Source organism: Canis aureus, chromosome 18 (assembly GCF_053574225.1).
Source record: "Canis aureus isolate CA01 chromosome 18, VMU_Caureus_v.1.0, whole genome shotgun sequence".
Taxonomy (NCBI): domain Eukaryota; kingdom Metazoa; phylum Chordata; class Mammalia; order Carnivora; family Canidae; genus Canis; species Canis aureus.
This window is the reverse complement of record NC_135628.1, coordinates 15,788,857-15,802,213: the sequence shown is the minus strand read 5'-3', so window position 1 is coordinate 15,802,213 and position 13,357 is coordinate 15,788,857. Positions and strand designations below refer to the sequence as shown.

Genomic DNA, 13,357 nt, shown 5'->3' with positions numbered 1-13,357 from the left:
AAGGCAGGAGCTAAACTGCTGAGCCACCCAGGCATCCCCGACTTTTTTTTTTTTTTTTATAGTAACAGACCTAACATGCCTGATGTATCAGAAGTTTAAAGGAAAAGAGATAAACTTTTGAAAATAAATAAATAGAAAGTATTCAGTTACTTAAAGCACTAATTCACTTACTTAAAGCGCTAATCCAGGTTACATAAATGTCTGTTTAAATAACTAGACAAAATAGTAGTTATGGTATTTGACACGTAACTTTGAAGCTTTAAAATAAATTACTGCACTTATTTGGTGTATAAAGATTCTTAGTTTCTTAAAAGAAGCCAGCTCAATCCACAAAGTAAGTCTTACTTCTAACAAGAGCTTTATTTCAAAGTACTTTATTTTTAGTCTTAATTTATTTTAGGAAACCGTTTATTAGTTTGCATTTTGTGTAATATGTCTGCTTTTTATTTCCTGTTGATACTGCTAATTTTATTTTCATATATGAATTTTCTTAAAATTGAGCCTGTATTTCTCAATTATTTATATAAGTATGTACTCTGAAAAGTTATATAAATAGAGGTGGTCTTGTTATCTCTTACCCCCCTTTTTTTTTTTTAAAGTTCCCTTTGCCTTCCTAAGTCTGGGAGTGCCCTGAGCTCTTGGTTTTGACCCACTACATTTGCTCATCATAATTTACTGACCCCAGTTTCCATTTATTTAGGGCTTTAACTCTTGGTAGAAAAGCCTGAACAACCATTCTTGAACATTAATCCCCTTTTAGTGATGTTTCATTCTGATGGGAAGCTGCTTCATAGATACAGGGCATGAGATAGGACTTTTATGCACTGTGATAGGCTGGATCAGAGAGATTTTGTGTCTGACGTGGTTGGTAAATATCTACTCCCATTTAAAGAAGATGATGATTAGGTGCCTGTTGTATCCCTAGCATATATTAGGCATAATGGGGTTATAAAGTAAGGAGACAGAAGGATTCTTGCCTCTAAAGAAACATTTTAATCTTTTTTTTTTTTTTTTTTTTAAATCTTTTCATTTTTTAAAAGAGTAAAGTGCGGGCAGCCCAGGTGGCTCAGAGGTTTAGTGCCGTCTTCAGCTCAGGGCCTGATCTGGAGACCGGGGATCGAGTCCCACATCAGGCTCCCTGCATGGAGCTTGCTTCTCCCTCTGCCTGTGTCTCTGCCCCTCTCTCTCTCTTTGTGTCTCTCATGAATAAATAAAATCTTAAAAAAAGGGTAAAGTGTTTCATGATTGTTCTGTTCAGTAGTCCTAAGTATAGCTTTTAACTATGTGATCACTTGTTGGAAGGGAGGAGATTAATACTAATGATTGGATACTGTAGTGGTATTAATTAACTAGTACTATCTTAATAATCTTATCTATAAGATGGAATTTGTATTTAAAGATAAGGAACCCAGCAGCCCTGGTGGCGCAGTTGTTTAGCGCCACCTGCAGCCCAGGGCGTGATCCTGGAGACCCTGGATCGAGTCCCACGTTCGGCTCCCTGCATGGAGCTTGCTTCTCCCTCTGCCTGTGTCTCTGTGCCTCTCTCTCTGTCTCTATGAATAAATAAATAAAATCTTAAAAAAAAATAAAGATGAGGAAACCAACTAGAGCTCAGAACTTTAGGTCATACAGCCAGAATTCAGATCCAGGTCTATCTGTTCCATACTCTGTTATCTTATCATGACATAATGTTCTTTTCCTGTGCATGATAGAAAAAATTTTTTGGGTTTGACTCAAAATTTTTTGAAGTCAATATTGAGTATGTGATAGTTGTGTGTGTGTGTGTGTGTGTGTGTGTGTATATGGATATATATATAGCATTTTCTAGTAGTAGAGTGAATGGTGAGCATTTATGTCCATTATAACTATGTTTTGTAGGTATTATATAATTCTTATTATGTAAATGAGAGACTAACACTCTGAAAGGCTAAATGATTACACAGATACCAAGGTGCACAGTTAGGACTCCCATCCAGTTCTTCAGATTTCAATTATAGTCTTAGTTTAGAACAAAAAGAGTCTGTATCAGGTCATACGCTGGAGGACTACTTACAGATGTGTTTTAAATTTAAAAGGGTTGCCAGTACTTAAGAACCAGGAGATCTCACTAAAATTCCTGCTTTCTGGCTTTTCTTGAAAAATGTGGAGATTTGGCTATATGCCTAGAACAGAGTAGTAGTTGCTTCCTCTAGTCTGCCCCCACTCTACAGCAGACCATAGCCATTTACACCTTTTACTCATCCTGGCCACTGACCTGACCCTTGAAGACTGGACTTAGGATTTGTAGACTGTGTTATGTCTTGGAAACCATTTGATTGGCACTGAGAAGTGTATTGGTGATAGTGGCAATTTAGTCCAAACTGAAATATTTTCAGGGCCTTAAGAAAACTTCTGAGCTGGAAGTGACATATGCCATTTACTAATAATGGTTAGTATTCTGTGGTGCTTTATACCTTACAAGGTGCTGTCACATGATTTTATTTCATTTAATTGAAACCTCTTATTTTCCAGAAGGGAAACAGGCTCAGAAAGATTAAGTAACTTGCCCAAGTTAAAGTGGGTGCTTGCTGTTATATTTATTTTTCAGTTTTGAATGTTATCTGGGAAATTTTTAGTTTACTGGTGGCAGGTTGTGGTTATAATCTCTTTTTAAAATTATTTTATAATTTTTTGGTTATATCTGAAATTGATATTTAAGCTTTTAAAAACTCTTCCCATTTTTCAGAGGTACTGAAATGCTTCATTTGGCCGTGTTGCATTCTAGAAAACTTTGTGTCTATTCTGTCTCAGGTAAGACACATTTTTTTCTATTGTATTTGTATTAATTTGTATTAAAAACAGTTTTTGACTATTATATAAGAATAGATACGTATGTTCACTTGCTAGAGAACACAAAACATTTGGTTGAAGATTTTCTTATCTTGGTTAACATTTTACCTTGTTCATTTATTTTTTCAGGTACTTAGCTATTACATTTTTTCTGGTTTGCTGTTTATATACATATTCAAATTTCTAATAGTGATTCCTTGTAATCTCCTTCCCAGGAATTGTGTCCAGGGTTGCCAGTGACTAATAGAGGCCAATTCTTGCATACTTGAGATACCTGAGTGTTTTAAAAAATTTTTGTTTATTTATTTTTTATTAAGAAACAGTTGACACACAATGTTACATTAGTTTCAGGTGTACAACATAGTGATTCTACTTCTCTATACATTATGCTGTGCTTACCATAAATGTGGCTACTATCTGTCACCATACAATGCCATTACAATACCACTGACTATTTTCCTTATGCTGTACTTTTAATCCAGGACTCTTGAGCTTTTAAAAAAAAATTTTTACTTTAATTTTTTAAAAAAGATTTTATTATTCATGAGAGACATACACACACACACAGAGGCAGAGACGTAGGCAGAGGGAGAAGCAGGCTCCCTGCAGGGAGCCCAACGTGGGACTTGATCCCAGGACTCCAGGTTCACGCCCTGAACTGAAGGCAGGCACTCAACCACTGAACCACCCAGGCATCCCGAGTTTTGTTTTTTTTAAGTTTTATTTATTTATTAGCGCACACACAAATGGGGAGGAGGGAAAAGCACAGTGAGGTGGGGGAAAGGGAGACTCCCCACTGAGCAAGGAGCTGAGCCCAACATGGGGTTTAATCCCAGGACCCAGAGATCACAACCTGAGCCAAAGTAGACGCCCAACCAACTGAGCCACCCAAGTATCCCAGGAATACTGGAGTTTTAAGAAATGTTTAATAACAACAACAATATTCATTAGATGCTGAGAGTCATGGTGGTTTAAAGTACTTTTTCTTTGGTGAACCTCAAGTATTTTCTCTTTACGGTTAAAATTTCTTGGCTTTTAGTTGTTTTCACTCAACTTGACCTTAAGGCACTTGTTTGAGTTTTAATCAGGTTTCATTGTCTGACACTGTTCTGTGGGCACAAGTATGGCAGTTAATTGTAGTTTGGTTTCAGCATTTTGGTCCTTATTAAATATAAAAGGTAACTGTAAAAAATTTTGTTTTAGTTATTAAATTTTAGTTCAAGCTGAGAAAGTTATTTTCATGGATGTCAATATAGAGGAAATTTTTTATGGATGCAATAAAGCTAATTCTTTGTGGGTGGGCCTAATCCTTGTATAAGAGGTGTTATTTGGAGTTTGATATAAATATTAGTTTCTAGGGTTTGGATTTTTCATACTCATTGGCTTTCTTTGTATTTTGCTTTCAATTTGTGATGATTTGTCTTTACTATATTTGTATGTGTATATTTATATACCTAGTGTGGAGCCCAATGTGAAGCTTGAACTCACCACCCTGAGATCAAGACCTGAGCTGAGCAAGGGTTGGATGCTCAACCAACTCAGCCACCCAGGTGCCTCTGAGCTAGATGTTCTTAAGTAGTCTCTTTTTGGGGGTGAAGTTCTGTTAGATTTGTAAGGCAGGCTTGGTAACCTAGCCTATGGTATATGGTAGGCATATGTTTTATTTTATTTTATTTTATTTTATTTTATTTTATTTTATTTTATTTTATTTATTTATTTTATTTATTTATTTAAAATATTTTATTTTATTTATTCATAGAGACAGAGAGAGAGAGAGGCAGAGACACAGGTAGAGGGAGAAGTAGGCACCACACGGAGAGCCTGACGTGGGACTCGATTCCAGGTCTCCAGGATCATGCCCTGGGCTGCAGGCGGCACTAAACCGCTGTGCCACCGGGGCTGCCCGCATATGTTTATTATGTTGATTACACAAGTGAACTAATATTTGGGTGGTGATGAGGCAATTGTTAGTGGCTATTTATTACTTTGTGTTATTTTACTTCTTCCTTCTTTTTTTTCTCTATTACCACTATCATTTTCTTTTCCACTTTCTGTTTATGCCTAAAGCCCAATACAGTACCTCTCTGTCATTGGTAAACGCTTCCATTGGTTTCATGGTAAAAGGTGTTGCTCTTCCTAGAGGCAGGGCAGATATTTAGTGTTCCAGGATAAATGGAGGAGGTGTGATATATGCTACTTTACTGCATGAATCTAGCTGTTCCTCTGCTTTCCACCATAAGGCTGTTAACAGTGAGGTGATACTATTAACTGGGTTACACAGGACATGGAGGAGGGGAGCTTGCACAGAGTTACCCCTGAATACTTTTTGGAGAATTTGTCCCTTCTGGAGGCTCTAAGAGGGGAGGCAGAAGGAAGAATCCTACAAACTAGGAAATTAGGTAAGACTCTTGGCCTTCCCTGGTCCCATTTGAATGATGGCCCAGAAAGATAGGAACCTCTCGAGTTTCCTCAGAGAAACCTCTTGAGTTTCCCTGGGGCATAGGGCATAAGAGACTAGTGATAAAGTGTATGTTTATCGAAAAGACCTGCTGAAAGAAACTGGCATGTTTGGTTACAACTTGTTTATGGGACATGGTATTTTTCTTCAAATTAGTGTTGAAAATGAAAGTTGTTTGTCATGGGAATGATGATTTTATCACTCTTTTATTCTTTGTATTCTTTTACAAGCTTTGTATTCTCTGGGGATGAAGAGTTCTCCAGACTACATTCCCTTATGCCCCACCTCACATCCCTATTCTGTCTCTCATTTCTTCGGCTTCTTATGATATTTGGAGGCTGACAATTTGTGTATTTTTTCTGGCTTGGCTTAAATTGAGAAGCAGGGAAGTTAATGTTTTTGTTCTCTTGAATATATTTCTTGAGGTTCCAGACTGAACTTTTACCTAGCTTTTACTGTAACAGGGGAAGCATAAATATTTTTTAGTTTAAGTAAAACCACTGGTGTCAATAGATGAAAATGTTAGCTGAACTTGACATTCTTACCCTTATCTGCCCCTTTCCCCAAATATATATATATATATTTTTAATATGCTGTGTCCTTCTAAAAAGATTTGAGGCATACTAAAGGACACCTCCTGGGCACACCAAACAATTCTTCATAGGCTGCTGTGCTGACATCTTTTTGGTGGGTGATATGTCATCAAATACATGCTTAATATAGAGAAATAGCAGGGTCTTGCTGAACTGAAGTTAGCTCACCTTATCATACATTGGTAAAGGAAAAGCATCATATGGCATTTTAGGTTCCTTTCTGATGGGCTCCAATTTCTAAGTAAATGGTTACAGATGTGTGAGCATAAGCCATACTGATTATATCCTCTTAAATACTCTTTCCCAAAAATTGTGTACTTCTCAACCTAGCATTTGCTAAGCATTTGACATATTTATAGAATTTTAATGTTTTCTGTGAGTGGGCAAAAGATGTGGTTCTTTACTTCTGATAGACTTATATAATCTAATTTGGTTTTTTAACACAATGAACTTTTTATTTTTTTTTAAAATTTTTTAAAATTTATTTATGATAGTCACAGAGAGAGAGAGAGAGAGAGGCAGAGACACAGGCAGAGGGAGAAGCAGGCTCCATGCACCGGGAGCCTGATGTGGGATTCGATCCCGGGTCTCCAGGATCGCGCCCTGGGCCAAAGGCAGGCGCTAAACTGATGAGCCACCCAGGGATCCCCCTGTTTAAGTAGTTTTAATCTTGTGTCATTGATGCTTCTCTAGAAAAAAAATGGTCAGAAATTTTAGATTTTTCAGATACCACCTTTATTCCAAAGTAGTATCTAAGGAAGAAATTGTTTTCCATTCTCTGTAGTTCCACTATTAAGTGTTAAAGTGTTATTACCTGAAATTTGAAGATTATCGATGTCTTTGGAGCTTTTTCAGAACACAAATCATCGTGTCATTTTGTACCAGGTTTGTATAAGTATTGAACACTGACCCCTGTGTTCAGTGGCCTTTCAGCTAGCAAACGTGTGTAAGTGCATTCCTTACTCAGAGGGGTTGATCTGGTTTTAGGTATAGGACGAAAGTTGTAGTTTCTGTAGGGACAAACCAAATGTTTCTTGGAATTTCTTTTTCTGATTTCTTGGAGGCTAGACCTCTCCCTAAGGTTAAGGATGTGAGTTATTTAGTGTATGTGTTTTTTCTTTTCTTTTTCTTTTCTTTTCTTTTCTTTTCTTTTCTTTTCTTTTCTTTTCTTTTCTTTTCTTTTCTTTTCTTTTCTTTTCTTTTCCTTTTCGCCCATGTGGTTATGATTACCCTTCAGTATTCCTAGATGTTACTGATTTTACAACCATTTAGATTCCACAAAGCTTTCTTCTGTCAGGGTTAGCTGGCAAATTTGAGTCTTTCTCTTTGTTTCTTATTCTATTGGGATGTGAAATCTGTTGTTCCCATTTTCAGGAAATAAATATTGAGTAGAAGTGATTTTCCTCCAAGGAATCCTCCTCTGTTAGTTTTCTCTTTCAACCATTCACCTTCCAAATGAAGAAAAGGCCAGGCTGAGAAAGGTGGAGGTGGAAATGATGTTTTTAGGTGGCTGATTTGTTTAGGAAAATTGTCATTGGCTTACCAAGTTTTTTCCAAGTTGTGAAATGGCGAACAACCAGGTACCAGGATATATAGTGCTAACTCTAAAGACCTAGTTTGAGTACTTTGTCCTTTACCAGCTGTGTGATTTTGGGGGAAATTTCTTAAACTTTTTTGTTGACTTAGGATATCTGCCTCACTATTTCTGCTTCTTTTTTAAAAAATATTTTATTTATTTATTCATGAGAGACACAGAGAGAGAGGCAAAGACATAGGCAGAGGGAGAAGCAGGCTCCCCACAGGGAACGTGATCCCAGGACTCTGGGATCACAAGCTGAGCCAAAGGCAGACGCTCAACTACTGAGCCACCCAGGTGCTTCATACCTGCCTCACTTCTAAAATGGAAAGAGAAATATTTTGGTTCTTACAACCTCAGTGTACACTGGTAAAACTTTTTGGACAAAAAACAAATAAATGCTCACATATAAATATATATACACATACATATAGACAGACTTAAATGTTTAACCTGTTTTAATGATCTAATTACTATCCAGTTTGGGGACTATTTCATTGACTTTATATTTTAAGTTTTTCATTTTGCATTTTTGAATGAAAGACAAAGATGCTTTTTAATGGAAAAACTTGCATTCTGAATCCTTTTTCTTTCTATTATCTATTTTAACTATAATGTTCTTGCCTGATTACTGGGACATAGCTCCAGCTGTGTTAGCTCTAGAAAGCCTAACAACCAGAGAGTAAAATAAGGTACAATAAGGATTAGGAATCTTTTCAGGGTTCCTGGGTGGCTCAGGTTGTGATCTCATGGTCCTGGGATTGAGCTCCGGGTCAGGGGTTCGTATTCAGTGGGGTGTCTGTTTCTCCCTCTTCCTCTGCGCACCTCTCCGTTTGTGCTCTCTTTCTCTTTCAAATAAATACTTTTTAAAATATTAAAAAAAAGAATCTTTTCAAATTTGGAAAGAAATAGAAAGTGATTGTAGCACATGTGATCTCTTAAATGCAGAAAAGAAAAAGAAAAAGAAAAGGTATTTTTGTTTTGAAGGAGATTCTTCTTCATGGACTTCAAATAAAACATATTGTCCTGTATACTTGCTGAAGGAAACTTTAGAATATCTCGCTGTTAAACTAGAATATAAAAAACAAAAAACAAAAAAAAAACCCAAAAAAACAAAAAAACAAACAAACTAGAATATAATGTATTAGGGGCTTGAGTATTTTGGGAGGTGGGACAGGAAACTGAATTGCTTGAAAGTATGGGGAATTTTTTCTAAGTTACTTTGAGTCAGGCCTTTGCTCTAGTATTGTTTGGGTGTAAGGAACTTAACCTTATTTATTTCAGACTGAAATTGGAAAGTTTTGTTTTTATTTAAATAATTATACTTTCTTCAAATGTAATGGAAATAGATAAGAAATGTTACCCACGGTGGTATTTCATTTAATGGTGTAATCTAGCCAAGACTTGTGCCATAGAATGTGCTGGCATTCGGTGTCATCAGTGTGCTAATTATTCATAATATGCATTGTTTTAGTGCTTTGTCTTTTTAAATTTCACTGAAATTGAATTACTTAGAATTGGTGTAGAAGATGAGAGGAAATTAATATTTTTAAATGTCAACAAATACAAAGCAGTTCTGTAATTTTTTTCTCCTTAGGAACCTTGGGTAATGTGGAACATGGAAACCAGTATCAGATCAAATTGATGTACGAACATAATCTTCAGAGAACAGCCTGCAATATGACTTATGGATCATTTGGTGGCGTAAAAGGTAATTTGCATTAATCATGAGTGCTATTGCAAGTATCAGATTTAGGATATTTGGCCATATAAAAATGGAGGATCATAGGGTATGAATTCACAGGGAGTTAAACATATTTTATTGAAACCTTTATATTCAAATGGTCAAGCAAAATAATGAAAAAATAAAACTTTAAATGTGAAATGTGTTTTATTTTCATATAACCAGCACTTTTATATGGTCTACAGAGATATTTGTAAAAGTGTCTTTTTTAAAAATAATTTATTTATTTATTCATGGAGAGACAGAGAGAGAGAGAGAGAGGCAGAGACACAGGCAGAGGGAGAAGCAGGCTCCATGCAGAGAGCCTGACGTGGGACTCGAGCCAGGGTCTCCAGGATCACGCCCTGGGCTGTAGGCGGTGCTAAACCACTGCGCCACCGGGGCTGCCCTGTAAAAGTGTCTTTTTTTAAAATTTTCTTTTTGTACATGAACTGATTGAAATTGAGCTTTTTTGGGTAGAACTGTGTGACTGCTTTCTCAGTGAAGGAAGTAGTTGATCTTATAGATAGGGCATCGTTGCCCTACTTGTGATAGGCCAGGTGAAGCTGCAGAACCCTCTCCCCACCTCACCCACCTCTGTGGCCAATGCTCGGGGTCCTGCAGGCTGTTTCTGCACTAGGGCACCTGGACTGGGGGCAAGCAGAGACACATGCAGTCCTGCTCCTGCTGCTCATCAAGCATATGCCCTGACCTGGAATAAACCTCCCAGAGGATGGGGGCCTTTTCTGAATTTCACAAAGGGTTATTACATTTACCAAGAATTGGCTCAGTGAGGCTGGGTTCCTTCCACTTTGGGTATCTTTTTCTACGAAACATGGGACTACATGCAGCTTGCCTACCCTAATCCCAGAGCTTTTCCTGAGTTACCAGGGTTTGTTGTTTGCCTGGGTACACTGTTGTTGTTGGCGTGGGAGAGTTATTATCTACCACCTACCTCTCACTTCACTGTGATAGGGTGATAGAGGAGCTGCTGATGCTGAAGTGAGGACAAGAAGCCAGATAGTGACACTTACACGTGTGTGTGTGTGTGTGTGTGTATGACCTGTGGAATATGAACTAGGGATTTCATAATATTTTAGCTCTTTCTGGGCTCATATTTTAATGAGTTTATTGTTTAATCATTGTATTAAATTGTAGGCTATCTATGTTATATTTTTCTTTAGTGACATGAAAAAATGATCTTAATTTAGAAGTCATTTGTGTGAACTCAGTTCTTTTCATACACAGAAATAAAAGTGAGGAAGAATGAATTTGAGTGCATCAATTAACAGGAATATTTTAGGTGGTGATGTACAAATAAATGTTTTACATCAAGTGATTTGAAACAAAACCCTTGGCTGGATTGCAGAGTTGCTTGACTTGAGCAATAGGAATGTTTGGATTATTTAAGGAGTATGGGAGATATCCGGAGTTGGATGAAGAGAGGAGAGAAAGAGCTAAAATTTGATGAGGGGCTTTTATCAATGAAGTATCTCCTCCTAACCTCAGCTGTCAGAACTGCTTTTCACTGTTCTCTCTAAAAAAAAAGATCAGGGGACCAAGGTCTCTGTTGTTTAATAAACTGTTTTAAATCTTTTCCCCCTACAAAATCTTCAAAAGACAAATTGCTAAATTCTGTGCATCTAGAAATGTGGACCAAAAAATTATGATACGAGAAAAAAGTGTTTTGGCTGAATCAAAATAAGTTTTAGTTTTTTTGGTAGCATCAAGACAATTCTTAAGACCACATATTAAATGTTATATTGATTGCACTGTACCATTTTTTTTAACTAGATCAAGTTAACCCAATTAAAATGAAGTTTTAAATAAGTAAAAACAGATTCCTTGCTTTTGTGTGACGTTTCACTAGATTTAATAATGGACATCCAAAGTAGTGACAATTGCTAATTGTTTTGAAAAAAGCAGATGACTTTGTACTTACATGATACTTCTCTTAGTTCTTAAATTATGTCTTACACTTAAAAAGTATCTTTTGAAAAAAAAAAGAGGCCATTCTGACATGTTTTATTTTCCTATGGTTAAGCAGAATATCTCACAATTTGAAACAGAAATGTCTGAGTGGCAGAAGTGATTATTGCATTCAATGGGTTTGAAACACATAATATCATTGAAGTGTCCACCAAAAATGTGAAAAAATAGTGGGGTTGGTAAATTAGTAAAAATCAGCCATATTTGGGGAATTGCCAGAGGTAATAAGGAGTTACTACTAATGGGTGTAAGTTTTCTTTTTGGGAGGATGAAAATATTCTAAAATTAGATTATGATGATTGTTGTACAGTTCTGTAAATACACTAAATACCTGTGCTGTATACTTTAAAGAGGTGATATCTCTATACAGTTGTTAAAAAAATTAGCCATGGGATAAAATCTAATGCTAGAGATGGTAGTACAGTCTATACCCTATATTGCCTGGGGCCATGTAAAATGACATAACAGTCTTATAAAGCAAGTTGACTATTGAAAACCATGGAAATATTCTTGGATGTTTATATGTGACTTTTGACAATGTATATTAGGAAATGATCCAAAATATAGAAAAATCATTCAAGTTGCCATCTAGTTATTTCTTTCCTCTTTCTGTCTTCCCTTCCTTCCTTTTGTATATACATTTATATATTTATTTGTAATATAGAAAAATTCAAACTGATCTAAATGAGTATTAGAGGAGAAAAACTAAATTTTGATGCGTGCATTCAGTAGCTTATTATGAAGCTATTAAGATTTGTTTGCTGAAATGTACATTTTTGTACATATCTCTTTATCCACATTTCTGATTTTTTCCTTAGGTTAGAATGTGGAATTGGAGATATTTAGATAGAAGGTTATAAAAAACTTTTTCCCAATCTGAAAACTCCCCTTGCCAAATACTATATAAATGGTAAAAAAGACAGATCTTAAGAAGAAAGTAAAAGTCACTCCAAGATGTGCACATTTCAAAACAAAGCCCATTTTCTAAGACTAATGTTACTGTGTATACCTAAATGTGGACATTTTCCAGGAGTGAGCTGGTCAGTCTTTTGTTTTTTATTTTTTTATTTTAAGATATTCATTCATTCATTCATTCATTCATTCATTCATTCATTCATTTAGAGAGACAGAGACAGAGACACAGGCAGAGGGAGAAGCAGGCTGCACACAGGGACCCCGACGTGAGACTCGATCTGGGGTCTCTCCAGGATCACACCCCGGGCTGCAGGGGGCACTAAACCGCTGCGCCACCAGGGCTGCCCTGGTCAGTCTTTTAATTTGAGAACGTCCCTAGACTTGATCTGAATTTAAAAAAGGAAACTTAAAATTTTTTGTCTTCTGTCTTCCTCTGTATTTAAGATGCCTTTTTGTGAAATTATTTAGTTGTGTAATCCTGTCAATAATCTTCAAGAAAGGAATTAAGCAAAAAGAAAACCTTGCTGCATTTTAAACAAATGTGTTTATAAAGGTATGGGAAGGCAGAATGAATTTATTTTGCGTGTGCATTAGAATAAACTACCAGTAGATGGCAGTCCTCTACAACTTTGGATTTTAGTTGGCTCTGCCTTTGAATAAGGTATGGTAAGAAACTACCAATGGAGGAATTTTGAGCCCAAATAATACTTTGCCTTTTACTAAAAATAAATTTAACTTCTTCATGTTGCAGAAAAGTAATGGAGTGGTTTAACAAAAATTTAATTAATTGTAATACCTAACATCTCAGAATATAATGTAAAAATATTTTCTAGCTGTGCTTCTCAAACTTTAAGTTGCATTTGAATCACAGTGGGATTTTGATAAAAATGCAGGTTCTAACTCTGTAAATCCAGAATTGAACCTGAGAGTTTGAATTTCTGATACTCTCCTTAGTGATGCCAGGCCTCAGAGATCTAGAGGTGTGTTGCTGTCCTCCATCTATTGAGAACTATTCTGTATCAGGCACTGCTCTAAGTGCTTTACATATTGAATAACTTAAGATATACTTAGCAAATGGTAGAGAAGGAATTCTAACTCACTCTCTACTTCCAGGATCTTGTGGTGTTAACCATACTAAAATGCTTTCTTATCTGGGCTGTGAGTAAGTTAACCTTCCTAATTCAGAAAAAACTTTCCTATCAGAAAGAGGTGTATCTTGATTTGGCTGAAGTTAGTGCACAACTTTGATTCTTTGTAGATTATGGAAGACACGT

The 13,357-nt window shown here is 36.2% G+C and overlaps 1 protein-coding gene across 16 annotated transcripts in view; it reads left to right on the top strand.

Annotated features, from left to right (window-relative positions):
• The window catches only part of BBS9 (Bardet-Biedl syndrome 9), a 431,432-nt gene that overhangs the window by 28,519 nt on the left and 389,556 nt on the right, over nucleotides 1-13,357 (top strand). For 14 of the 16 annotated variants that reach the window (XR_013356572.1, XM_077856234.1, XM_077856239.1 and 11 more), the window contains 2 exons: nucleotides 2,726-2,790; nucleotides 9,054-9,167. Coding sequence is in view for 15 of the 16 variants with exons in the window: in XM_077856234.1 (XP_077712360.1) it covers nucleotides 2,726-2,790; nucleotides 9,054-9,167 (179 nt within the window). In the remaining variant the exon portion in view is untranslated. The remainder of the gene's footprint in view (nucleotides 1-2,725; nucleotides 2,791-9,053; nucleotides 9,168-13,357) is intronic. The other 2 variants (XM_077856243.1, XM_077856241.1) reach the window with 1 other exon arrangement.